This window comes from Perognathus longimembris, chromosome 3 (assembly GCF_023159225.1).
Source record: "Perognathus longimembris pacificus isolate PPM17 chromosome 3, ASM2315922v1, whole genome shotgun sequence".
Taxonomy (NCBI): Eukaryota; Metazoa; Chordata; class Mammalia; order Rodentia; family Heteromyidae; genus Perognathus; species Perognathus longimembris.
This window is the reverse complement of record NC_063163.1, coordinates 88,022,609-88,048,227: the sequence shown is the minus strand read 5'-3', so window position 1 is coordinate 88,048,227 and position 25,619 is coordinate 88,022,609. Positions and strand designations below refer to the sequence as shown.

General features: G+C 64.6%; 2 protein-coding genes and 1 long non-coding RNA gene across 3 annotated transcripts in view; 1 reads left to right on the top strand and 2 right to left on the bottom strand.

Annotated features, from left to right (window-relative positions):
* The window catches only part of Ncor2 (nuclear receptor corepressor 2), a 105,984-nt gene extending 88,001 nt beyond the window's left edge, over positions 1–17,983 (top strand). Inside the window, 26 exon segments of the mRNA XM_048343127.1 lie at positions 458–622; positions 1,092–1,231; positions 1,514–1,616; positions 1,785–1,889; positions 2,052–2,155; positions 3,132–3,282; positions 3,844–3,984; positions 4,221–4,307; positions 4,636–4,904; positions 5,402–5,756; positions 6,582–6,794; positions 7,350–7,601; positions 7,919–7,966; positions 7,969–8,067; positions 8,155–8,268; positions 8,349–8,520; positions 9,381–9,772; positions 10,769–10,918; positions 11,224–11,369; positions 11,531–11,724; positions 12,238–12,387; positions 12,566–12,711; positions 13,617–13,670; positions 15,409–15,636; positions 16,450–16,629; positions 16,982–17,983. Of these exon segments, the coding sequence (XP_048199084.1) occupies positions 458–622; positions 1,092–1,231; positions 1,514–1,616; positions 1,785–1,889; positions 2,052–2,155; positions 3,132–3,282; positions 3,844–3,984; positions 4,221–4,307; positions 4,636–4,904; positions 5,402–5,756; positions 6,582–6,794; positions 7,350–7,601; positions 7,919–7,966; positions 7,969–8,067; positions 8,155–8,268; positions 8,349–8,520; positions 9,381–9,772; positions 10,769–10,918; positions 11,224–11,369; positions 11,531–11,724; positions 12,238–12,387; positions 12,566–12,711; positions 13,617–13,670; positions 15,409–15,636; positions 16,450–16,629; positions 16,982–17,145 (4,322 nt within the window). The 3' untranslated portion in view covers positions 17,146–17,983.
* On the bottom strand, positions 131–20,375 carry LOC125349213. Its single transcript, XR_007210482.1, has 3 exons — positions 20,365–20,375; positions 10,260–10,264; positions 131–342 (listed from the first exon to the last, which is right to left on the bottom strand). It is a non-coding gene; the product is annotated as an uncharacterized LOC125349213 (long non-coding RNA).
* A 217-nt stretch (positions 20,376–20,592) lies between these two features.
* Positions 20,593–25,163, bottom strand: Rflna (refilin A). The gene is made up of 3 exons (XM_048340716.1): positions 24,911–25,163; positions 21,342–21,448; positions 20,593–20,908 (listed from the first exon to the last, which is right to left on the bottom strand). Exons 1-3 carry the CDS (start codon positions 25,115–25,117, stop codon positions 20,593–20,595), a joined length of 630 nt encoding a protein of 209 aa, XP_048196673.1. The 5' UTR covers positions 25,118–25,163.
* Between the last annotated feature and the right edge of the window lie 456 nt (positions 25,164–25,619).

Below are 25,619 nucleotides of genomic sequence, written 5' to 3'. Positions count from 1 at the left end.
CAGTGTTGGCTGGTGGCCGCAGGTCACCTGGCACCTGGTGTCTCGCCCTGGCTCCGCTGTGCCGTGGATCTGGGCAGCTTGCCTCTGGGTGTGTCCTGCTGGCAGTCTCAGGTGACTATGATCACCCGCAATCACATGTCACGGTCAGCAACAACGCGGGTTTAGGGGCCTCAGCCCAGACATGCGTGGTAACTATGAGGGGCTGACCTCAAAGGAGCAGAATTGGTAAGCAACTGGAAGGCATTCCCCGGGCACCAGTTTCAGTGCCCTCTGCAAGGACCCGATGGCCCAGGGAACCCTCTGCCTGCCCGCTCTGTGCTGAGCAGACATCCTGGGTCACAGCTGCGGCCATCAAGAGGCCCCTTTCGGGGTCCTGCCCTGTCTGCCGCCTGCTCTGCAGGTGGCCATGGGGTCTGGGTAGCTAGTGCCCCTGACTGCACCACTCTCTGTCCCTCAGCAGAGAAGCCTACGTTCTTCCCGGCCTTCTCCACTGAGGGCCCAAAGCTGCCTGCCGAGCCCCCGCGCTGGACATCAGGCCTGCCTTTCCCTGTGCCCGCTCGCGAGGTGATCAGAGCCTCCCCGCACGCTGCAGACCCCTCGGCCTTCTCCTATGCGCCTCCTGGTGAGTAGCTCATTCCCCCCTCCGCCTGGCCCCCCACCCCCACCCCCCCGTAGTGGAGAAGCTGCCCATGCCCTGCGCACAGACACCGGCCAGCTGGCTTGGGCCAAGCCAGTAGTAAAGGCCACATAGCTGGGGTCACATGTAGAGCTGACTTGAAGGGCCAGGCTGAGTGAGCTGAGGAGTGTGAGGACAGCGCACTGGTGCTCGGGCTCCGCGGTTCCCCAGGGCCTGCTCAGGCAAAAGAAGCCGTTTTGGGCAACTCCTAGAAGGCAGGGGAGCTGGATGTTTGCAGCTGAGGGAGGTGGTGAACCTGTGGAATTTAGATGTCCCCCAGATCCCAGAGAGTGGGGGGAACATGGGGAAAGGGGCCTGGTGAGGCCCCGGTGCACAGATGGAGGCCTGATCAGGAGGCTGGTGTGCGGCATGGTGGGGGGGCGTCCCAGTACACACGGACCTGTGCCCCCCACAGGTCACTCGCTGCCCCTGGGCCTCCCTGATGGTGCCCGGCCTGTGCTTCCACGCGCCCCGGCTATTTCCAACCCACCACCCCTCATCTCCTCTACCAAGCACGCCAGCATTCTTGAGAGGCAGATGGGTACCATCTCCCAGGTGAGGCCCTTCCCAGTGCCCACCCCTCCCCCTCCCCGCGAGCTGCCTGTACCACGAGGCCTGGTTCTCTGCCTCTGTGGTGTGGTCTCACACCCCTGTGGCACTCAGAGCAGCCCAGTCACTGCCCGCCCTTCCTCCCTCCCTGGCACTGGCTCAGCCCAGACCCTTCTGTGCTACCACTTGCCTGGTGGGGGGCTGAGATCAGGAGAGGAATTGGCTGGCCCAGGTCACACAGCTGACCCACGGCCTTGGCTCCTGTGACCCCATGCTTCTGCCCTGCAGGGAATGTCGGTCCAGCTCCACGTCCCGTACTCAGAGCACGCCAAGGCCCCAGCGGGCCCCGTCACCATGGGGCTGCCTGTCACCATGGACCCCAAGAAGTTGGGTGAGGACACCAGCCCCCACCAGGGTGGCCATGGCTCTCCATTGGTGATGATGAGAATGGGAGTGAATCAGCCCCGGGGCTCTAGGGAGCCCTCACCCCTGCAGGCCCAGCCTCAGCCCGGGTGGGGAGGGCACAGATGCCCTCACTCACCCCTCCTGTGGCCCTCAGCACCCTTCAGCAGTGTGAAGCAGGAGCAGCTGTCCCCACGAGGCCAGGCCGGCCCCCCTGAAAGTCTTGGGGTGCCCACAGCTCAGGAGACATCTGTGCTGAGAGGTGAGGCCCTGCCCCTGCGGCCCTAGTCCCCAGCCCCCACCCACTGTGGAGAGGTGAAATGGCCTGGTATCATCGCCCTACAGAGAGGCATGTGCCCATCTCCCCATGCGGACAGGGCAGGTGAGGGGTGGGGGCTCTGAATGCTGGTCTTGTGTCTTCCAGGGACAGCTCTGGGCTCAGCTTCTGGCGGGAGCATCAGCAAAGGCCTCCCCGGGCCACGGGCGCCCGCAGACAGCCCCAGTTCCTACCGCGGCTCCATTACCCACGTAGGTGTCTGGGCCCCCTGGAGGCATGGGCAGTGTGGGGTCAGGCTTGGCATGCTGAGCAGGGATGTGAGCTAGGAAGGTGACATCAGGATGGGGGCTGCAGATCTGTCAAGCATGCCAGTGCACACCTGTCAGCCCAGCATCTTTGGAGACAGGTGTATGGATCGATGGCTCTCTGAGGCCAGCCTTAGAAAAGAATAAAATATAAAGCCATTCAGGCAGAAGAGGCGGTGACATGTCAGTCTTGGGAAGAAAGCAGGAAAGTTCCGGGCTGAGAACAGCAGGTGCAAAGGCAGAGAAGTGGGAGGGCTCCTGGCACATGCATGCAAATGGAGGCCGAGCAGGTGCACGCGCTACAAAGTGGGTGCCCGTGTGCACACGCACATGCCAGTAGGACTCAGGGCAGCTGACACAGGGCAGTGAATCTGCACAGCCTCAGACCCCCAGGAGGCAGGCACTTCAGGTCATATAGCTTTCCAAAGGCAGAACAAGTCTTGGTGGGAAAGTCCAGCCATACTCCAGTCCTGGCTCTGCATGGAACCCAGTGGGAGCAGAGCCATGGTTGAGGAAGCAGCCCCGGCACAGCGGAGGATTCTGTGCTCGGCCCCACTGAGCAGGGCCTGGGCATGGCACGGGGGCTCTGGTCTCCTCCACACAGCCACCATGGGCTGCCGTTTGCTGGTGTGTCAGGGTAGGACAGGTCCTGGGACCACAACCCTAGGGGCCCCGGCCAGCACTGCCCCTCCCTCACTAGCTAGGTGAGTGGGAAAAGCCAACAGACCACTTTGTGCCTCAGTTTCCACCCCTGAAGCAAGCATAATGATGGCACCTGTTGCCAGGTGCTGACAAAAGCACCAGGACAGCAGGAAGGGCCCTTGGTCATGGCGGCCGGCCATGCTGTCCCATGAGGGGCAATGAATGCAGGTGGTGAGGCGCTCCCCCCCCCCACCCTCACCCCTTCCCGCTGCCCCTGCAGGGCACCCCAGCCGATGTCCTGTACAAAGGCACCATCACAAGGATCATTGGCGAGGACAGCCCAAGTCGCCTGGACCGTGCCCGCGAGGACACCCAGCTCAAGGGCCACGTCATCTACGAGGGCAAGAAGGGCCACGTCCTGTCGTACGAGGGTGAGTGCCAGAAGTGGGGTGGGCCTCCCCACCCTGCCTGCTCAGGGTGGTGCAGGGCCCTCAGCCTGCCTAGTACCAAGTCAGTTCCCCAGGGCTCACCCTGGCCTGGACACTCAGCCCCCCTGGCAGCTCCCTGGGGGTCTCACCTGGCTATGGTGCCTGCCCCTCCTTTTGGTATGACCACACCTACAGTTGCTTGTTCCCCAGAGGCCGGTCTAGGGTGCACACGTGCATCGTCTGCACACACAGGGCCCCCTGGAGGCCAGGGCAGGGCACACAGGTGTGTGCTCACCGCTTCCCACTCACGGCTCAGAGCTGGTCAGTGGGGTCTGAGGAGGCTTCGACCAGCCTGGCTCAGGCCCTGACCTCCGAGCCTTTGTGGGGACAAAGGCCCCACAGATGGCACTATGCTGCCCTAATAGAATTGGACGTGGCAGGCTGCAGCCATCCTGGTGTCCATCTGGGATTCCCCTCCCCCACCCACTGTCACTCCCGCTGTCTGGGTTCCCTGGGCTCCGGCTGCCCTGGGCCACCCTGTCACTCCCACTCTCTGGTTCCCAGGTGGCCTATCTGGGGCCCAGTGCTCCAAGGAGGAGGGCAGGAGCAGCTCAAACCCACCCCATGAGGCTGGCGCCCCCAAACGCACCTATGACATGATGGAAGGGCGGGTCGGCCGGACCATCTCCTCAGCCAGCATCGAGGGTGCGCCCCACCCCGGGAGTGGCTTCCATGGAAGCAGAGGGTGGGGTGGCACTTGTCCCTACTTTACACATGGGAAAACGGACACCAGCTTATCTGAGGCTCAGGCTTATTTATGTCTGGGTGCAATGTGAGGCCCAGAATAAGGGGCCTTGCTTGGGGGCGGGGGTCCTCCGTCCACCTCCACTGTGGGATGGCTTGGGGCCCCCTTGCAGTGACACCCCGCCCCCCGCCCCCAGGACTCATGGGCCGCACCCTCCCCTCCGAGCGGCACAGCCCACACCATCTCAAGGAACAGCACCACATCCGCGGCTCCATCACGCAAGGTATGGTACCAGTGGTGGCCGGCGCCTGGGTGTGTGGCCATGAAGAAGGGCCAGTGTGCTCACCAGAGGTGGCATTTGGGGAACCACTGCACGCCTGGCCCCCCAGTGCAGCGCTGGGTGGACGTCTCAGTGAGGGGTATGGACCATGTGGTTCTTACTCGTGGCCGTGGGCAGTGCCCAGCTTGCTGAGCTGGTCCAGTCACATCCTCCTCTTATGTAGCTCGGGCCCCACGCCCGGTGCACAGCAAAGGCGGGTTTGAACTTGGGTCCTGGGGTTGGGCGGGGTGGGGAGGGGCACAGGCTGAGGCCTGCCTGCTTCACCCCTCAGGGACCCCGCGGTCATATGTGGAGGCGCAAGAGGATTACCTGCGACGCGAGGCCAAGCTCCTGAAGCGCGAGGGCACGCCGCCCCCGCGGGACCTGCCCGAGTCCTACAAGCCCCTGGGCCCCCTGAAGCTGAAGCCTACCCACGAGGGCCTCGTGGCCACGGTGAAGGAGGCGGGCCGCTCCATCCACGAGATCCCACGCGAGGAGCTGCGGCGCACGCCCGACCTGCCCCTGGCACCGCGGCCACTGAAGGAGGGCTCCATCACGCAGGTGAGGCGGCGGCGGCGTGACAGGCCCCATGCCGACCCCGCCCTCTCCCGAGGGGCGGAGGAGGCAGCACCAGAACCCAGGTAGCAGTGCCCAGGGGCAGACACGGTCAAGAAGGCTCCCACACTGAGAGCTGGGCTCGCCCCCAAGCAGCTGTGGAGCCTGAGATCCATGTCCACAGGAGGCAGGCCGATTCCAGAATATTCTTTTGGAAACCTGGGTGCTAACTGCACATGAGCAGAGGTCACACAGCACGGCACAGATGGCGTGGTGTCCTGTAGCTCAGTTACCCTAGTAGCCATAGCAACACTAAGCCCGGCTGGTACTAGCCTGGATCTGGTGGGCAGCAAGGGCCAGGCCAGCACCCACATTCAGAAGATGCTCCCTCCGAAGGCCTGACCGCCTACAGCCCTGCAGGTACTCCCTGCTGGGGAACATGTCGTGCGGCTGGCCTGGGCTCAAGGCTTATAGGGAGGATGGCAGCCACCGTTTCTTCACAGGGCACTCCACTCAAGTACGACACCAGTGCATCTGCGGCGGGCTCCAAGAAACACGACGTGCGCTCCATCATCGGCAGCCCCGGCCGCACCTTCCCGCCCGTGCACACGCTTGACGTGATGGCCGATGCACGGGCGCTGGAGCGTGCCTGCTTCGAGGAGAGCCTCAAGAGCCGGCCGGGGGCCCCTGCCAGCACCGGGGGCTCCCTCGCTCGCGGGGCACCCGTCGTGGTGCCTGAGCTGGGCAAGCCACGCCAGAGCCCACTGACCTACGAGGACCACGCCACGCCCTTCGCCAGCCACCTGCCACGCGGCTCACCCGTGACCACGAGGGAGCCCACGCCTCGCCTGCAGGAGGGTGAGTGGGGGGGGGGCAAGGGGTTGGCCTCCGTCCTGCCCGCTGTGTTCGGAACTCTTACACACCCACTGCCCCCATGCCCCTCCCTCCCACACACACCACTCCCCAGCCCCCCACAGGCTTCTAGCACCTTTCGTCCCACTGTCCCTTAGGCTCCGCGGTCTGCTCATTCTGCACACAAGGCCTTTGCACCACGCCCAGACAGCTCCCTTTCACCTCCCAAGTCCCCGCTCAGTTCCCACATGCCCGTGGCCCTGTCCCGGTCACAGCCTGTGACACGGATGTCTTTCCTCGGTGTCTCTCACCCTGCAGACCCATTCATCACCGTCTCCTGCCTTCACACCCGCTTTTGGGGCTTGGGGTCCTTGTCTCTTTTCTCGGGTGACACCACTTCTCAGAACAGCCGGTGGCAAAAATGTTGCATAAATATTTAATGATAATTGGGTGCATGAACTGTTAGTGAATGGATTTATTTTATTTATTTTTTTGCCATTCCTGGGGCTTGAACTCAGGGCCTGGGCACTGTCCCTGGCTTCTTTTTGCTCAAGGCAGCACTCTACCTCTTGAGCCACAGCACCCTTTCAGGCTTTTTCTATGTATGTGGTTCTGAGGAATGGAACCCAGAGCTTCATTCATGCTAGGCGAGCACTCCCAGCCCAAATGGGTTTTTTTCAGAAGGGACTGTGGCTTGAATGAGTAAACAGGAGCTGGGAAGAAGGGAGAGGGCACCCTGTGACTTCCAAGTCTCCCGGAGACCACAGCCATTCTCATGCCGTGCGGGTCTGCCAGTGTGCAGGGCTGAACCACCATGACCGGTCCCCACAGGCAGCCTCTTGTCCAGCAAGGCGGCCACGGACCGGAAGCTGGCGTCAACGCCTCGCGAGCTAGCCAAGTCTCCACACAGCTCGGTGCCTGAGCACCACCCCCACCCCATCTCCCCGTACGAGCACCTGCTCCGTGGCGTGGACCTGTACCGCAGCCACCTCCCCCTGGCCTTCGACCCCACTTCCATCCCACGTGGGATCCCTCTGGATGCAGGTGAGTGCCGGAGGACTGCACCAGGGCGGTGTGGTGGGAGCCTCACCACTGCTGTCTCCAGGCCACAGCCCGAGTCTGTGGTTCATATGCTCATGGGCTGCGTGTCAGTGGTCCACGTGGCTGTGGTCTGACTGTCCATGATCCACATGTCTGGTCTACATGTCCGCATTACCGTGGTCCACGTGCCTGTTGCCTGTGTGTCTGTAACGCACCTGTCCGTGGTCCACATGTCTGGGGTCTGTGTGTCTGATCCATGTGTCCGTGGTCCACACATGTCAGTGATCCATGCCTTGATGTACTCAGGGAGAAATGCAGAGTTACTATATGGGAAGCGCCACCAGGAGACGTGTGTGTGTGTGTGTGTGTGTGTGTGTGTGTGTGTGTGTGTGGCAAATCTGTCACCTCTTTGACCTTTGGTTCCATTGGGGGGGGGGGGGTGGCACGTGCCTGGAGGGAGCCATCGGCACGCCGTGGGGAGTCTGGAGCAGGAGGGAGGGGGGCACACAGGTGAGGTGGCAGTGGGCCTGCCTGACCATCACTCTCCTCATGTAACAGCTGCCGCCTATTACCTGCCCCGGCACCTGGCCCCCAGCCCCACGTACCCCCACCTGTACCCACCGTACCTCATCCGTGGCTACCCCGACACTGCGGCGCTTGAGAACCGCCAGACCATCATCAATGACTACATCACCTCCCAGCAAATGCATCACAACGCAGCCTCCGCCATGGCCCAGAGGGCCGACGCGCTGCGTGGCCTGTCACCCCGCGAGTCCTCCCTGGCTCTCAACTACGCCACGGGCCCACGAGGTGCGTGGGTGGGCACATGGGCCAGGGGGGCAGCTGAGGGCTTGGGGGTCAGCGTGCTGGCGTGCTCACAGGTGGCCTGGCCAGAGCACCATCCAGAGAGTTCAGGAATGACCAGATGCTGGCCAGGGTCCAAAGACACTGAAGCCACAGAGCAATGCTGACCCTGGGGCTCGGCTTTCAGGGACTCAGGGCTTGTCTGGCAGTGTGGGGTCCCAGCTGCAAGAGGGGCGAGTTGGGGAGCAGAGCTTTGGGAGAGAGTGCCGCCTGCTGGGTCTGAGGAGCAGGCAGGGAGAACTCCAGCTGCAACTCCCCCGCAGGTATCATCGACCTGTCCCAAGTGCCACACCTGCCTGTGCTGGTGCCCCCACACCGGGCACCCCTGCCACCGCCATAGACCGCCTCGCCTACCTCCCCACAGCACCCCAGCCCTTCAGCAGCCGCCACAGCAGCTCCCCGCTCTCCCCAGGTAATGTTCCCCACCCTCTCCTGCCCACCCAGTAGGCGGGATCCAGACCCCAGTCCCGGGGCTGAGTCTCAGCCTTGTGTTTCCCAGGAGGCCCCACCCACCTGGCCAAGTCCACAACCTCGTCCTCCACCGAGCGGGAGCGGGAGAAGTCCATCCTCACGTCCAGCACCACCGTGGAGCACGCGCCCATCTGGAGGCCTGGTGGGCAGCAGGCCCCTCCCCACCAGCCCCGGGCCCCGTGAGTGAGGCCGCCTCCTGACGTTCCCCCTTCCTGTCATCAGGTACTGAGCAGAGCACTGGCGGCGGCAGCCGGCCTGCTGCCCATGCTCACCAGCACTCGCCCATCTCCCCGCGGACGCAGGACGCCCTGCAGCAGAGGCCCAGTGTGCTGCACAACACCAGCATGAAGGGCATCATCACGTCCGTGGAGCCCAGCACGCCCACGGTCCTGAGGTGGGCCAGGTTGGCACGATGGGTACCGGGCAGGCGGCCCCACGGGCTGGGAGGTAGCCGGGAGGGTGAGTGGTGGGCAGGTAAGTAGGCAGGTGCGCAAACAGGCAAGGGGCGGGAGGGGTGGTGATGGGTGGGTGGGGACAGAGGGGATTGTAGCACAGGCAGCCAGTGGACAGAAGGGAGTGTAGCATGGGCAGTGATGGGAACGGAGGACGGAGGGTACTGTAGCATGGTATAGCACAGTCGGGACGGAGGGTCGTATAGCATGGGTGGTGATGGGGTGGGGGAGGATAGAGGGTAGTGCGGTGTAGGTGGAGGATGGCCCGGCAGGTAGGAGGGAAGGTGTGGGGGTTGGGGATGGGTAGGTGGACAGGTGGAGGATGAATGGATGGATGGACAGGAAGGAAGGAAGGCCCTGGAATAGGCTGGTGGGTGGCAGGGATGAGTGGAGAGGGAACCAGCCAGTCAGGACAGGCGTGACGGGGGGGTCCGCAGCGTGGGTACTGGATCTGCCATGGGTGAGGGGAGCTGCTGGATCCCCTGCACCCAGTCTAGTCTGCCTGGCTCAGCCCAGTGTCTGGGGTGATCCAGGCAATCCCGGTGCTGCCCCCAGCCCAGCGCCTTTTCCCAGCGGAGCTGCAGTTTGACTCAGGGACAAGCTGTAGGCATTTTCTGCTTGTAGTCTGTCTACTCAGCGCCACGTTCCCAGAGCCAAGAACAGTGCCCAGCACCTAGTAGGTGTTCATAGAAAAGCTGAGAGTTGTGCACTGCGTGGACCAGGAAGGACTAGGACGCAGTGAGCCACCGCGGCGGGTCGGGTGGTGGAAGGGGCCGCCTGACTTGGTTCTCTTCTCCCTCAGGTCCACCTCCACCTCCTCACCTGTGCGCCCAGCTGCCACCTTCCCCCCTGCCACCCACTGCCCTCTGGGGAGTGCCCTGGATGGGGTGTACCCCACCCTCATGGAGCCCGTCTTGATATCCAAGGATGCCCCTCGGGCGGCACGGCCCGAGCGGCCACGCACGGACACTGGCCATGCCTTCCTTCCCAAGCCCCCAGCCCGGGAGCCCGCTGCCTCACCCAACAAGAGCTCCGAGCCCCGGCCCCTAGCCATCGCCCGCACCCCAGCGAAGAGCCTTGCACCCCACCACGCCAGCCCGGACCCTCCGGCACCCACCTCGGCCTCAGAGACTCACCGGGAAAAGATTCAAAGTAAACCCTTTTCCATCCAGGAACTGGAGCTCCGTTCTCTGGGTAAGACCACCCTGACAGCGGCCACCTTCATAGACGCTATAATCACGCGTCAAATTGCCCACGATAAGGGGCCGCGAGAAGGAGGTGCGCTGGCCGAGGACTCCCCTCTGGATGGTAAGACTTCCGGCCGCCGCCGCCCCGTCCGTGGCCTAAAGATATTTTCAGAGCCTTGCTTTTTATTTTCCCCCATTTTTTTTCCTTTTTGTTTTTGTTGTTGGTATTTTGTTTTGAAACCGTCTTCGTCGATTCGCCAGCAACCAGGCACATCACCTGCTCATTGTTTTATCTTTTTTTTTTGTTTGTTTTTGTTTTTGTTTTGTTTTTTGAATTTTCGCTTTTTTTTCTTTAATGAATGGATCTGTGATTTGGACTCCGACCACGCCTCCCATCACCCCCTTCACGCCTTGGTTTGGGGAGCGGGTGTGGGGTGTGAGCCGGTGGCTTCTTGCTGCTGTGCAGATCCAGAAGCTGAGAGAGGGCAGGGTACCCACACTTTCCAAAAGGCTGGGAACCCGCCTTTGCCTCCCCCTGCCTGGCCTCCCCAGCCCCAGCGCTGAGACCAGAGAGAGTGGCCCTGCCGGCTCTGCTGTGCCCAGCCTGGGGCGGGGGGGGCATGACTCCAGCTCCCCACTCCACTCTCTTTACCCCACCTGGACCTGCGGCCCTGCCTGGTGCTGCTGTGCTCTGACTTCCTCTGCCTGTCTGTATACACAGTCTGGGAGTTCCCTTCCCTTCTTCCCTCTCGGCCCTTCTCCTCCAAGAACCTCTCCTCACTTCTCTTCTCCTCTCCCTTTCCTTCCCCTCCCCTTTCTCTCTTCCTCTCTTGCCCTCCATTCTCCCCTTCCCCCCCTCCCTGCCCCATTCTCTGTCCCTGAGGTTCAAGTCCCCTACCCCAGTTCAGGGCCCCTCCATCCCAGGGCATAGCCAGTGGTGGGAGTTGGGAGGATAGTCCTGCCCTGGCCCCCGGAGGCCCCTGACCCTGGCCCGCCTGTCTAGGTTACCATGGTGGCAGCTACAGCCCTGATGGAGTGGAGCCGGTCAGCCCTGTGAGCTCCCCCAGCCTGACCCATGACAAGGGGGTCCCCAGACACCTGGAGGAGCTGGATAAGAGCCACTTGGAGGGGGAGCTGCGGCACAGGCAGCCAGGTGGGCCCCCCAACTCCATGGGGGAGGGGGACTGTGGCACAGGCAGCCAGGTGGGTCCCGCCACTCCATGGGGAAGGGGAGCTGGGGCACAGGCAGGTAGGCCCTGCCACTCTATGGGGGAGGGGGCCTACAGCACAGGCAGGTGGGCCCCCACTACTCCGTGGGGGAGGGGGACTACAGCACAGGCAGGTGGGCCCTACCACTCCATGGGTAGGGGTCTGCGGCACAGAAAAGACAGTACTCGGCAAGCTGGCTTGGCTGAGCCCTGGCAGAGCCCAGGCCCTGAAGGCTGGCTGTATCCACAGGTCCTGGGAAGCTGGGCGGGGAGGCCCTCCACCTGCCCCATCTGCGGCCACTGCCCGAGAGCCATGCGTCCTCCAGCCCGCTGCTCCAGGCCGCCCCGGGGGTCAAAGGTCACCAGCGGGTGGTCACCCTGGCCCAGCACATCAACGTAACTACCCATCTTCCCTGGGTACCTGAGCGGGGCCTGGGGGGGCAGCGCCCCGTCAGCCCCTCCCAGCGGGCATGGGGCAGGCAGATGCACTCGCCCAAGCCTGCAGGGTGGGGGACGGGAGTGGGCTCCACCCCCCTGACCAGCCCCTGGACCCACAGGAGGTGATCACACAGGATTACACGCGGCACCACCCCCAGCAGCTCGGCGCCCCCCTCCCTGCCCCGCTCTACTCCTTCCCTGGAGCCAGCTGCCCCGTGCTGGACCTCCGCCGCCCACCCAGCGACCTCTACCTCCCACCCCCTGAGCACAGCACCCCGGTCCGCGGCTCCCCCCACAGCGAGGGGGGAAAGAGGTGAGGGGCCGCCGAGCAGGGCTTGCCAATACCCGCCTACCTGGCAGGTCCAGGCACCAGCCAACAGTTCACGGAGGAGGTGGAAGCTGGAGAAGGGGGCGGTCCTCAGACAGGGAGCTGCAGGGACCCCACATGTACATGCAGTACACTCTCACACCCGAGTGGGCCTAGGTCAGCAGAGCACGGGGACCCTGAGCTGCAAGGAGAGGGACAGCCAGGGAGCCGGGGCAGGGACGCAGGTGCAGAGCTGTAGGTCCGTGGAGGGCTGTGGGTCCCCACATCGCTGTGGTCCCTGGCAAGGTCCGGCTGTGGCCCATTTCTGCAGTTGATCAGCTAAGTCGGGCCTTTTTGTGGTTCATGGGGGTTGAATGTAGGGCCTTGCACCAGCTCTACCACTTGAGTGGTGCCCTTAGCCCTAAGAGCTGGTCTCTGAAAAGCCTTCCTAGCTGGGCTCTGTGGGGCAGCAGGTGGCCCCTCTGCGGGAGAGCTAACTGGCCGTGGCCTCTCACCCAGGTCTCCAGAGCCAAGCAAGACGTTGGTCCTCGGCAGCAGCGAGGATGGCATTGAGCCCGTGTCTCCGCCAGAGGGCATGGCAGAACCAGGGCATCCCCGGAGCTCCATGTACCCACTGCTGTACCGGGATGGGGAGCCGGCGGAGCCCAGGTACCCTGCCCAGTCTTGGCCCCAGCAGCTCAGCGGCACTGTGTCAGACCTGCTGAGCAGTTGGAAGAGGTTGGGGTGGAATGGGGCGGGCAGTACCTGTGTCCTAGGTGGCGGGCGGTGGGGGCACCTTCCAGTAGCATGCCCACTCAGTGCCCGGAGGTCTCAACCCTCCTGACAGGATGGGCTCCAAGTCTCCAGGCAGTACCAGCCAGCCGCCCGCCTTCTTCAGCAAGCTGACAGAGAGCAACTCAGCCATGGTCAAGTCCAAGAAGCAAGAGATCAACAAGAAGCTCCACACTCACAACCGGAATGAGCCGGAGTACAGTGAGAGCCGGGCCTGGTGGGGACAGGGGGCACAAGCCGGAGTACCGTGAAGGCCGGGCTGGGGGGAATGAGCTGGAATACAGTGAGAGCCAGGCGGGGGTGGGGGGGTGAGCTGGAGAATAGTGAGGGCTGGTTGGGGGGGTGAGCTAGAGTAGAGAAAGCTGGGCTGTGGGGGGAGGGGGGAGCTGGAGTAGAGAAAGCGGGGCAGGGGGAGGGGGGAGCTTGAGCTGGAGTACAGTGAGAGCCGGGCGGGGGGGGGGGTGAGCTGGAGAATAGTGAGGCGGGGGGTGGGGGGGTGAGCTAGAGTAGAGAAAGCCGGGCTGCAGGGGGGGGTGAGCTGGAGTAGAGAAAGCCGGGCTGGGGTGGGGGGGTGAGCTGGAGAACAGTGAGGGCCAAGCCCAGGCCCCTTGCGCCTGCCCAGAGCAGCACACAGGCCCTTTCTCAGCTGCAGGAGCCAGTGCGGCCTCCGCCTGCAGGCTTCCTATGGGCATTTCCCACCTGGGGCCGCCCCCTGGCTCGTGCCCACAGCACTGGCCTGGTTTCCCGTGTGGCGGGCAGGCCTCCTCCTCAGCACTGGCCAGCACAGCGGGTGGCCAGACACACTGAGTGTCACCCCCCCCCCCACACACACACACACGTCCTGGCCCCGGCCCCCAGCAGCCCCTCTGGCAGGGCAGTCTGTGGCCAGGGCCGGTGTAGCCCCATTGCGGCCTGTCAGCAAGGCCGCCGTCCTCAGAGTAGGGCAGGCGCAGGCTCTCGGCTCCAGCCTGCCTTGTGGACCCTCTGGAAGAGGCTGGACACCCAGGTCATGCCCCTGTACAGGCCAGGACTCCACAGGGTGGGTGAGGGCTGGTGTCCTGGGCTCTGTGGGCCACAGGCCTCACCCACTTGTCCTCCAACTCTAGATATTGGCCAGCCTGGGACGGAGATCTTCAATATGCCTGCCATCACTGGAGCAGGTAATGTCACCCCACCCGCTGGAATGGAGTCAGAGGGGCTCCCCTGCAGTGAGCCCCTGAGCACCAGGCTGCGAGAGGTCATGACCTTGCTTGGGCTCAGGGTCAAGGTCTGGACAGCTTCCCCGAAAATTCCAACCATGGAAGGTGGGGGGAGGACTTTGTTCTTTACAGAATCAGTGCACAGGTATGAGGAAGCCGAGCGTAAAACAAAGCTGTTCCAAGCAGAAGCGGGGAGACCTGGTGCTGGGGTGCGCTCTGCTGGCCGGCCCTTCAGTGGGGACACAGGGCCAGGAGGCTGGGTATTGCTGGGGCCTGAGACCCTCCCCAGGGGCTCCCAGCTGAGGTGCACCCCTGAGAACTTCATATGGAACATTTGTGGGGTGTTATAAATCTCCATGCTGGTGCTCAACACCAGGTGTACCTGTTTATTGAGAATAATGGGGTACACAATGAAGATGGGGCCAGGCATGGGGGACCCAGACCCAGTTCCATGGGGTCAGGGGTCATGACCTTGAGGACAGGTCAGCAGTGCTGCCTGATTGCTAAGACTCTGGCATTGGCCAAGGCGCTGAACATGAAGGGGTACAGATGCTCTTGGGGGTCTTTGTATTTTGGGGTGTTCCCCTCTGTTGGCATTGCATGCTTGCCTGATGCCCACAGCACAGCTGTTTTTAAAGTGCAGCTGGGCTTTCTCACACACTGTGGGAGATGGTGTCATGAGGGAGCCTGGGGAAGAGAAGCAAATATCCCAGTGGGCAGGCCCCAGCATCTGCACCCCCACCCGCACAGGCCCCAGCGTCTGCCCCCCCACCCGCACAGGCCCCAGCGTCTGCACCCACACCCGCACAGGCCCCAGCGTCTGCACCCCCACCCGCACAGGCCCCAGAGTCTGCACCCCAACCTCATAGGTCCCCCAAAGCCTGTCACCCCACCTGCTCATAGCCCAGGCCCAGATCACAGACAGGGCAGCCAGAGCGTCCCTGTGCTGCCATCCCTGTGTGGTGGAGACCCTCGAGGTCTGCGCTTAGCAGGGGACACCCAGCCCTTCAAACCCCAGCAGCTGGGATTGGAAAGCTGTCTGGCTAAAGAGACCCAGATTTGCTAAAGTCTCCCAGACCAGCTGTCAGAAAAAGGAAGGGAAAGGTACCCTGCAAAGTAGAGGAGGCTCCCCAAACTGCGCAGGGTGGCCTAGAGCATGGTTGTCCCGTCCAGCCTGCCCTGTCCCCTGCCCCCGCACATAACTGCATGGCTGCGCCCTCACCCCGCACCTCTGCACCTCTCTCTCTGGCGCCTGGTGGGGAGGCACAGCCCAGCTCCTGGCCCAGGACCTGGCCAGCATCCCATCCACCCCTGTGCTCTGCAGGCTCTGGGGCTTGACCTAGGAGCTCGGAGCCCAACTCCAAATGGGGTGCTTCATCCTGCCACCATAAGGTTGCTTGGAAACAGGCCTCCTCACTGGGATTGGGGCCCAGGGGTCTTCTCACCTCCCTGTGTGGCACAGAGGGAGGGTGGGGCGCAAGAGCACAGGAGGCCAGGCTAGGAGCCCCTGTCACCCCATCACCCCCATCGACAGGAAGGATGGGAGGAAGGGAAGGCAGGAAGGAAGGAAGGACCATGTTGCTTTGCTGAAATGTGCTCACTGTGTATTTCTCTCTTCTCCCTCCCTCCTTCCCTCCCCCCCTCCCTGCGCCCCTTGGCTCCCCGCCCCTGTGTGTCCGTCTGTCTGTCTCTCTCCCAGGCCTTATGACCTGTAGAAGCCAGGCGGTGCAGGAGCATGCGGGCACCAGCATGGGGCTGGAAGCCATTATTAGAAAGGCGCTCATGGGTAAATACGAGCAGTGGGAGGAGCCCCCGCCGCTGGGCACCAATGCTTTTAACCCTCTCAATGCCAGTGCCAGCCTGCCCGCTGCCGCTCTGCCCGTAACCGCTGCTGACGGACGGAGCGACCACAGGCTCACCTCGCCAGGTCTGCAGGCCTCTCCCCGTCCGCCCGTCTGTCCCTCCTTCCCTGCACTCCTCACCCCTCCAGCTTTGGAACTTGTGACTTGATTTTTGTGCTCGTTTCATGTTGTGAGTTTGCTAATCAGAAGCTGGGCTCGCACTGGCACCCTCCCCTCGCCACTGCCCCCAGCGCTGCTGCTCCCTGGACACTGGCACCCTGCCCGCCCCTCCCCTGCTAGGCCCCAGCCATGACCCCCAGGGGTGGGCTGGAGGGACCCCCACACACACACCCCGCTCTGGACAAAGGCAGCCCCCAGCCAGGCCTGCAGGATGTGCCAAGTGGGACTGGGGCTGATAGGAGAAGACCAGGGTTTGCGTCATCTCCAAAGCCAGGCGAGGGCCAGGCCCCTGCTGTCCAGCCCCCTTCATGCCTCTCATGAGTGGGAGCCAAGAGTAGGAGGCCTGGGCCCAGTTGTCCAGTCTGGACCCTGAGTCCCACCGACGTTCTGGCTGTGTTGAGGTCCCGTGTGGCCGCGGGTACCCTTGTCTGTAGCAGCAGTGGCCTGCCACCCAGTGCCCTCCTGAGCCACACCAGGTTCTGGTTCTGGGGGGGCTGGTGGCCCACAGTCCGGCTCCCACCCCGGGACAGCTCCCAGTTCCCTCTTGAGGGCTGGATGTGGTGGTCTGGGCAGGGGTGTCATCGTGTTCTGTCTCTGGAGGCCCCGGGAGCAGACGCCCCCACCCGGCCCCTGACCCCACGCCTTGCCCGCGCCCCTCGGCAGTCCCAGTGTCCCCTTTGCTGTCCAACGCCGCCTTCTTCCCCTTCATCCCTCTGCAGGTGGTGGTGGGAAGGCCAAAGCCTCCGGCAGACCCAGCAGCCGCAAAGCCAAGTCCCCAGCCCCAGGCGTGGCCTCCGGAGACCGGCCGCCCTCCGTCTCCTCCGTGCACTCAGAGGGCGACTGCAACCGCCGGACGCCACTCACCAACCGCGTGTGGGAGGACCGGCCGTCGTCCGCAGGTGGGGGCCGCGCTCATCCCACCCTCCCAGCCTAGGGGCGCTTCCAACAGGGGAGCAAGGGGGGCGGGGGGCAGTGACGGCACACAGGTGACCCCACCTAAGCGGGGAGGAGACGGCAGCTAGAGGTAACAGGGACAATGGGAAGGGAGCCCAGCGGAAAGGGCCAGATGGCTTCTGCTGCAGTCCAACCTGAGGCCTGGGGGGTGAGGAGAACCAGACAGACCTGAGATCGGGGTCAGGGGACTGAGAGGCCAGCTGAGGAAGAAGCCTGGCCGCCTCCTGGATGGGGTGTGCAGGCAGGTGGAGCTGCTGGCCTTGGGCCTTCCCACCAGCCCTCCCCTGTCTCCTGCAGGTTCCACGCCCTTCCCGTACAACCCCCTGATCATGCGGCTGCAGGCGGGCGTCATGGCCTCCCCGCCTCCACCGGGCCTCCCCACCGGCCCCCACCACGCCTGGGACGGGGAGCCCAAGCCCCTGCTGTGCTCTCAGTATGAGACGCTGTCCGACAGTGAGTGACTTACGGTGACTTCCGTGCGGTGCTGGCGGCGTGGGGCTGGCGCAGGGCCCGGCGCGTGCCGTGGAGCAGCCCGGGAGTTGGCCTGCGTGTCCGTCCACTGCCCGCCATCCGTCCACCGCTGGCTCCTGCCTGTCTTAAGCCTTAACTAAGCCCCGCCCCGGGCTGGCCCTGCACAGTGACTTCACTCAGGAGATGTTCGCCTGGTGCTCGGGACGGGAGGGAGGGGAGGCGACAGGCCGGGGACCCAAACCAGGACGACCACGCACCTCCATGCCACCGCCCTCCCCTCGCATTTGGAACCAAAGTCTAAGCCCAGCTCTCGGCCCTGCCCCCTCTCGCTGTCCCCCATCCCACTTCTGCTGGACAGGCAGATGTAGGCCCTCCCCCCTCCCCCCCAGCGCTCCCATCCACAGACCCCACAGGCCGGCGCCGCTGCAGGAGGCCAAGGCAGACCAGGCTGGAGGGCCGCGGGCTGGGTGCAGCCCAGCACAGGGCAGCTGGAGGAGTGGGGCTGTCCGCGCTCGGGCGCGGTGCGGGAGGGAGGCGGTGTAAATGATGCATTGGTTTACAGGGTATATTTTTGATACCTTCAGTGAATGAATTCAGATGTTTTCCACAAGGAAGGACTTACCCAGTATTACTGCTGTGCTTTTTGGCCTCTGCGTGCCCTTACAGAGGCCCCCAGGGCCCCCAGGACTGAGGCCCGGGAACCAGGCGTCCTTTCCTCCTTTCCTGGGCGGGATGAATTGGATGCGTGATTGTGGCCACCACCGTGCAGCGTGGTGGGGTCTTGTCATTCACACACATTGTTCTGATTAAAAACGGAATCATACTCTAGCCCCAAAGGCTGCTCTCTTCTCCGACGGGTGCAAAAGAGGAGAGGAGTCCCTGGAGTTCACCCAAACACACCTCTGTAGTTGAATGTTAAGGCCCCCAGCGGGGAACAGTGACTCTCGCCGGTGGTGATGCATGGGTCAGGGCCCTCGGGTGGGTCTACCAGGGTCTGAGCCCAGGAGTACAAACCTTGGTCTGCAGGCTACACCTGTATGTCTTCCTTCAAAGATGGAGTCACACTCGGGCCAGCACTGCCTGGTCCCTAGGCTCAGGCAGACAGTGCTGGCCTGTCCACCTGCCAAGGGCCAGTGCCCCGGGCCTGCCAGGCCTGGCCGAGGGGGAGGTGTCCACTCAGCTGGGACTCCGGAGGGCCCTGCCCGGCCCTGCATCCCGCTGGGCCCCTTCCTCACATGGCCCTTCCTCACGCTCGCTCCACCTGGAGGCAGGCTGCCCCGCCCCTTCCCCTGATCTGTAAGCTCTGCCCTCCACCCAGGGGCCCCCAGAGGCCTGTGGGTGTGGGAGGGGAGTGCTATGGCCTCCATGAACCCTGTGCTCGCCCTGCTAGCCTGGGCCCCGGTGGAAGCCCCACTTCTGCACCTGAGCCGTGCCAGCCACGGCCGCTGCCAGAGGCCCCTGAAGGCTGTGCCAGGCTGCAGTGCATGGGACATCCAGCAGGTGGCAGTGTGGGACCATCAGGGCTCTGTCCCACAGACACCCTGGCCTTGTCCCCTCCCCTCCGCTCCCCAGTGGGAGAGGGCCCCCTGCCCAGGTCCTAGCCCTCCAGAGCTGTGTGGTGTCACCTTAACCCACTGTCTCTCTGCTAGCTGCATATCCCTCTTGATTTTGTTTCCCCCATTAAAAAAGGAAGCTTCTGTGGCTCCCATCATTTCCCAGAAAGCTACACACTCCAAGGATTCTCATCTTCCCATTCCCTGGTTCTCTCTTCCCTTCCTGGGTTCTGAGCCATGGATGAGCTCAGGTCAGGAAGGACTATGAGAGACAGAGGTCAGCGGGGAGGCTGGGGGTGGCTGCTGGCTGCAGCAGGTGACCCCCATGGCCCTGGGTCGGCCAGGCGGGGCCCGGGCAGTGGGAGTTCAGGAAAAGGTGGAACAAATAGGAAGATGAGTGGCTGGTTTGGAATTGGGCAGCTTGGGCCTGCCAGAGACTGGGGGGGGGGGGCAGTGGAGCCACGCCCTCATGCCTGCTGCCTCAGTTTCCCCACCTGTACAGTGGGTGGGGGGAGCTGGTATAGGAGGTGCCTCCCACTATGCTGTCTGCTTCGGTGGAGCCCATGCCAGGTCTGCTGCCCGCTGCTGGTGTGACCACACCACTGGCAGGAGCGAGGCTGGTCCACGGGCTCCTCCGGGATGCCCTGGGGTGGCTGGGGCCAGGAAGTGGAAACGGTTAAGTGCGTGGAGTGCTCCTTGCAGGGCCGGGCTGGTGACGGCCGCCCAGCCAGAGGGTGCCCCCTCCTGCTCAGGACAGAAGAGGTGACTGGGTGTAGTATGGGGCTTCGAGTGGGTCCTCAGTGGGCAGATCTCAGCAGCAGTCCTGCAGGCACTTTGTCCTCTGTTGGAGCCTGTCCCCAGGCCTGGCGTGGCCAGGGCCCCTGGGAGCCACTTCCCAGGAGCGTGGGGCCTGCACGTCTGGCGGGGGGCGGGGGGGGGGGTGAGTACAAGGTCTGGGCCTGCAGTGCTTGAGGTCATGTTAGAGTGGGGATCAGGGCTGAAGCAGGGTCCAGGCAGCGCCGGTGCCCATCTGCCTGTGTCGGGCTGCTGGATTCCCACAGGATTGTGCACCTGGCCTCACCGCCCCCCCCCCCCGCCCCTCAGAATGGCCGCCCTGGGCTGTGGAGCTGTTGCAGGGTGGGAGTGGGGGTGCTTGCCTGGCCCCATGGCAAGCACACCCCTGATAAGGTCACCCCCTAAGCCACCCATCCTGGCTCTTGACCAGGCTTCTCGCTCGGCCATCCTCCCCACCAGCAGGGACCCTGGTCCCCAGGAGTGGGAACAGCTTGACACCTTCAAACCTGTGTCTTATTGTTTTATTGGGATCCCCAGAGACTCTGACAGTCATTCCCAAGGTGGAGCCTGAGCCTCATGCTCTCCACTGGTGTCCACGGGGGCTGGGCTCAGCTGTCCCTGCCTTCTGAGGCGGCCGTGTGAGTGACCAGGCACTTCAGGCCCACAGTCCCACGGCCATGGTGGGGTTTCTGGGTGTCTGTTCAGCACCAGATCCTGCCAGGGAACACAGGGCTCTGGACATCCCTGCCCCTGCACAATCCCTCATCCCAGGCGTCTGGGTGCTGTGCTGAGTGCTCAGTTGGGTACTGCTCTGGGTACTGGGCTGGGCTCTTGAAAGGCCCAGCCCATCCTGGTTGGGACGCCAGGGGGGTGGCCCCGCACCCACAGTGTCTGGGCCCAGAGTCCAGCTTTGGAGCAGGAAAGGAGCTATTCCAGAGCGGCTGGCGGCTGGCCTGGAGGGCGGTGCGCGGCGGATGCATTCAGGGCGGCCCTGCGTGGGGCTCTCGGGACAGAGGCCACCAGGCACTGCAGGCTGCGGTGCCCGCCGGGACCCGTCCTCCTCCCGCGGCTCGGAGCCGGGACCGGCGGTCAGGGCGCGGCGTCCCCGGCGTCCCCAGGCTGCAGCCGCAGGCTGGCGGCGAAGGAGCGGCGCGCGCGGCCCAGGCCGCAGCGCAGGGTGGTGCGGAAGGAGCGGCGCGCGCGCTTGGGGAAGATGACGGTGGTGCAGCCGAAGCGCAGCGCGCGCGGCCGCGGCTCCAGGGTCAGCTGGCTGCGGTAGCGGCGCCACGTGCAGTCGGGCGCCGCCACGATGGTCTCGCTGTAGGCCGTGACCGTGGGCACCGGCGCGTAGAACACCTTGTCCCGGAAGCGCCGCTCGGAGGCGTAGGTGACCTCGGAGTTGCAGCTGCGGGGAGGGGCGGGCGGGGTCAGGGACGACGGGGCTGATGAACCCGGGACCCGGGACCGCGACCCCAGCTGCCCCGGGCCGCGAGCTGACCATCGCCGTCCGAAGCCCAGGAGACCCCGGTCTCCACTTAACCAGCAGAAAAGCCAGAGGTGCGGCCGCGGCCCGCGGGGTAGAGCAGCGGGCCCGCACCCCGAGAAGAGGCTTGAGCCCTCAGGGGCTCAGAGGCAGCGAGCCGCTGATCTCCCCGCCGGCGGCGGGAGCAGGTCGGGGTAACGCCACGCAGTGGCCCCGGGCCTGAGTCTGGGGACGCGGACGCGGCCCCGCTTTTGTCCCATTTCCATTGGAGAGTCTCCCCGGGGCGCCCCGTGAGCGACAAGGGCGCGGCGCAGCCCGCGGAGGCCCCGGCCCGGCCCCGCCTCTCCCCACTCACCGGATTTCGTGGTCGGGCTCGGGGTCCACCCTGATGCTCTCCCCGAAGAACACGGGCTGCAGCCTCGGCCTCATTTCCGGTGCAGGGCTCGGGCGGAGGGAAGGGGGCTGCGGAGAGAGCCACCGTCGGGGGACGGCCTGCCCACACCCCGGCCAGGGCCCCCGCCTTCCAGGGCTGCCCCCAGGGAGGGCCCTCGCCGCCAGGCCCTGCCACCCTGCGGGCGAGGAGCCCCTCACACCCACGGGCGTGAAGCCACGAGGGGCGGGGATGGGAGAGGACCGCGCAGAAGCGAGCGGCCGGGTCAGGGCTCCGAGCATTCCCACCACCGTCCCCCCGCCCCCCCCCCCGTCCTCCCGCTGGGGTTCTAGGGAAACCGATTTCCTGGGGAGACCTCGCTGGAGAAAGGGCAGGGCCGCAGGGGGTGGCCTGGCAAGGCCCCGCGGGCCCCACGGGGTCTCAGGAGCCTGCACGCTGAGCGCCAGCCAGGGCCCTGCCGCCCCAACAGGGAACGAGGGCTGCTGGCCTGGGCCTCGGCTGACCTCCGGCGCCCCGTTCTGGCCGATGTTGCTGGTCTGGCAGCAGGCAGCAAACAAGGCCCAATTCACAGCCAGTGGAGCCGGAGCCCCAGAGCCGCCCCGCACGGCCCTGCTGGGGGAACACCGGCTGCCCACAAGGGGGCGCCACCCAGGCGGCCGGCTCCTCGTGGGGAAACACCACACCAGGTCCCGCCTCTTCTGGAGCTGGAAGCTGGTCCAGGCTAGGGCAGCAGGGCTGCCACCCTGGTCTCCTGAGTGGGTGGGGAGAGCCAGGGCAGGCTCAGAGGCCATGGGGCCCAGAGGCCATGGGGCCCAGAAACTCAGATCCTTGTCTGAGAGCTGCACAGATGAGGCACAGGATTCAGGTCCCCAGTGATTCCTGGGGAGAACCTGACAGCAGAGGAACCCCACCCTGTGTTGGGGTGTGGGGCTCCCTACCAAAGCTGCTTGGAGCCTTGCAGGGGTTAAATGGCTCCATTCGCTCACTGGCTTCGGTGGCCACTGGGATTCGTTAGTTGTGCTCAGCTTGCAGGAAGTCTGGGAGCAAGAGCACCTCGGTGGAGGGGCCCTCAAGCCACTCCACCTGGGCTAAAGCAGGGGGCTGGAGGGAGGGTCTGCTACCCACCCCGACCCGCCTCACCTCCTTCTGCACACTTCCGCCCCTGAGCCCCACAACCTGCCAACCCCGTTCTCAGCCCAGGAAGGAACCTGGGTCCAGTGGTGCTGCGGTTCCCAGACTGTCCATCCACCTGTCCAATCACATACCCTCTGTCCCTCCACTCAGCTGTCTGTCCATCCTTCCCACCTCCCTCTGCTCTTCGCTCATGTTTGCTTTCACCATCCCAGATGAGAAACAGAAACAAGGACACCCAGATGTTCCCAGCATGGCTGCAGAGGTCCTAAGTAGTAGCTGGGAGCTAGCCCCGGAGGGCCAGGACCCTGCCAGCCCCCTGCTGCTTGGTGTGCTCCCAGGGCATGACTGGGCATGTGCAGAGGCAAGTGGCCCCATGCCTCTGGGGAGCCCTTCATGAGTACCAGGCACAAACACAGCTCACCAGGAGGGCTAGAAAGGGGAAGGGCCTAGGTGCCAGCCCAGGGCACGGGACACCAACCGTGAGCCATGGTAGGCAAGCCATTTCACCCTCCTTATGCCACGGTGGGGCTGCACCTTGAAGCACACAGGGGCTGCTATCCCAGCATGCCCTCAAGGGTGCAGAACAGGACGGGCCTGGTCCCTCGCCTGCTAGAGAGGGACCAGGGCTGAGGATCTGCACACAAACTCCATCCTGAGTGCCAGCACAACCTCACTCACATGGCCTCCACCACCCAGGAGGGCAGGGAGGGCAGTGGGTGTTCACCGCCTATAACAGCAGGCTGGAGGGTGCGGGGATGGTAGCTCCTAGCCGGGCACAGCCTGCTGCCCCGGCATCACATGCAAGCAAGGCCGCCCTCGCCACCCCCGCACAGGAGCCCTCATGGCTGTGGCTCTGGGGTGGCTGTCTAAATTGGGCCGGGGAGCTTATGATGTCTTTTGAAAAATAAGTCACGGGTGCACCTGAAGACTAAAAGAAGCCATGGACTGGTGGGGTGCCCTGTAATGCTAGACAGAACCGAGGATCAGGAAGTCCAAGAGACTCAGCTTCAGCTACAAACAAAAAGCCAGAAGTGGAGCCGTGGCTCAGGTGGTAGAGTGAGAGCCTTCATTCAGTAAAACAGCTGAGGGACAATGCCCCGGTCCTGAATTCAAGGCCCAGCACAGGTACCAAAAAAAAAAAAGTCAAGAGAAAAAAGTAAGAGCACCAGGTCCTATGGGCAGGTTGCCAGGTTTCTCATGCCTCAGCAGGCAAGGGAACGTCTACTGGGCAGACAGGGGAGGTAAGCAGAGGGCTGAGGACAGGGCCCCGGCACAGGAAGGGCCAGCCTCCCGCCCCTGTTACCTGTGCAACACCAGGGCTGACATCTATTAAGCCAGGGAAAAGATAAACACAGGGACACTGGAGGCCTTGGAGGTCCCAGCACCCCTGGCCTGGGCCCTCCGGTCTCCATCCAGAGCCCTGGGTGGAAGGGGGCTTCTGGTCACAAAAGGACCAGACTGAGGAGGCCATTCCTGGCCCAAGCAGACCACAGGATCCCTCGGCCCTTGGTGAGATAGATTTCACTGCTGGAGGCCCGTGGCTCCTGTCAACTCCCTTCCAGCTAGTCTTGGGCCTCATACCCAAGTTTTCAATCACCACTTCCATCTAAAAGTGTGTGTGTGTGACCCAAGTGTTCAATCACAACTTCTAAGTGTGTGTGCGCGTGTGTGAAGGGGTGTGTGTGTAGGTCCCCACGCCCAGGGCCTGCTTGTAGGTGTGTATGTGTGTGTGTAGTACCCAAGTGTTCAATCATGACTTCCATCTAAGAGTGTGTGTGTAGGGGGCCTGCTTGTAGGTGTGTGTGCACGTGTGTGAGTCCTCAAGCCTCCCACCTGCAGACCCCGACCCCTAGCTGGCTCCGAGTTTGGGACCATGGAGTGGGGCACAATGAGGTTCTTGTCAGAGGCTTGAGGAGCGGGTTCTCAGCGGGGCTGGGGGCACTGACTGCCCAGCCTGGGGTGTCAGGAAAGCGGGGGCCCCACCCAGGCGGAAAGGGCAGCGGGGTGCGCAGGGGTGCGCAGGCCACGGCCTCCCCTGGGCCCCGCCCCCGACGACCCTCTCCCCGCCCGGTGCCCCGGAGCCCCGCGCCCTCCCTGCGCCCGCCGCGCGTCCACGTCGACACCCCTGACGCCCAGCCAAGGCTCTCGGTCTGGGCCCGCGGTGTCCGGAGCCTCGCGGAGGCGCCGCGGGCCGCACTCGGGCTGCGTCCGCGGCTCGCCGGGCCTGGGCTCCAGCCCGCCCGCCGGCGGCAGCCAACCCGGTGGATCCGAGGAGACGGCCCGGGAGCCCGGCGAGACCCGCCCGACAGAGGCCTGGAGGGGCCGGGAGTCGGGCCGCCGCCCGCCGGCGCCCCTGGCCCCGTCCGGGCGCCGCCGGGACCCCGCGTCCGCGCCCTTACCGCTCTGGCCTCGCCGGCTCCGGGGGCGTCCGAGGGGGCGCCGGTGTCCCCCGCCCGGGCGTCGAGGGTGCGGGGCGCCAGGGCGTAGAAGGGCGGGCTGGGACTGGGGCTGGGCGGCAGCCCGGAGTCAGGGCTGTCCAGCAAGCCCTCGCGGCCCTGCGCCTTCGGGCTGTCCTCCACGTCCTGCAGATGGAGGTGGCCCACCATGTCTGCGGGGCGCGGGGCGCGGGGCCCCGGCTCCTCGGGGGACCCCTCCACCGTGCCCGGGACCGGCAGCGGCGGGCGGCCGAGGGCGGCGGGTCCGGGACCTGCGGGCGGAGATCGCGCCCAGCCTGCGCCCGCACCCCGCGTGCCCACCCCGCGTCCGGCCTGAGCGCCCCGGGCTGCTGCCCGCAGCGCGCTCCCGGCCCGAGCCTCCTTCCCCAGGCCCCGCCCCTCTCCCGGAGGCCACGCCCACCAACAGACACTCTCGCCCAACCACGCCCCCCGCAGCCACGCCCCCGACTAGGACGTCAGAGCCTCCCCTGCGCCTGGGCCTGGGGCGGGTGGGGGTGGGGGGAGGCAGCTGGCGTGGGGCGCCCTCCCCTCAGCTCGCCCGCAGATGCCCGCCCACCACATAGTACTGGAAAGTGCCTTCCAGACGGTTCCCCACTGGGTTCTGGAAGTTTCCCTGCGCCCCACACAGCTTGCTTGCTGTTTGAGAGGTGTC

Bases quoted from the DNA above. Each gene is read 5' to 3' on its own strand.
- Rflna (XM_048340716.1), bottom strand. From the start codon at position 25,117: ATGGTGGGCCACCTCCATCTGCAGGACGTGGAGGACAGCCCGAAGGCG. The intron at 21,449-24,910 runs GTAAGGGCGCGG...CTCTCTCCGCAG, and splicing joins GAGCCGGCGAGGCCAGAGCG to CCCCCTTCCCTCCGCCCGAG. The intron at 20,909-21,341 runs GTGAGTGGGGAG...CCCTCCCCGCAG, and splicing joins GAGCCCGACCACGAAATCCG to CTGCAACTCCGAGGTCACCT.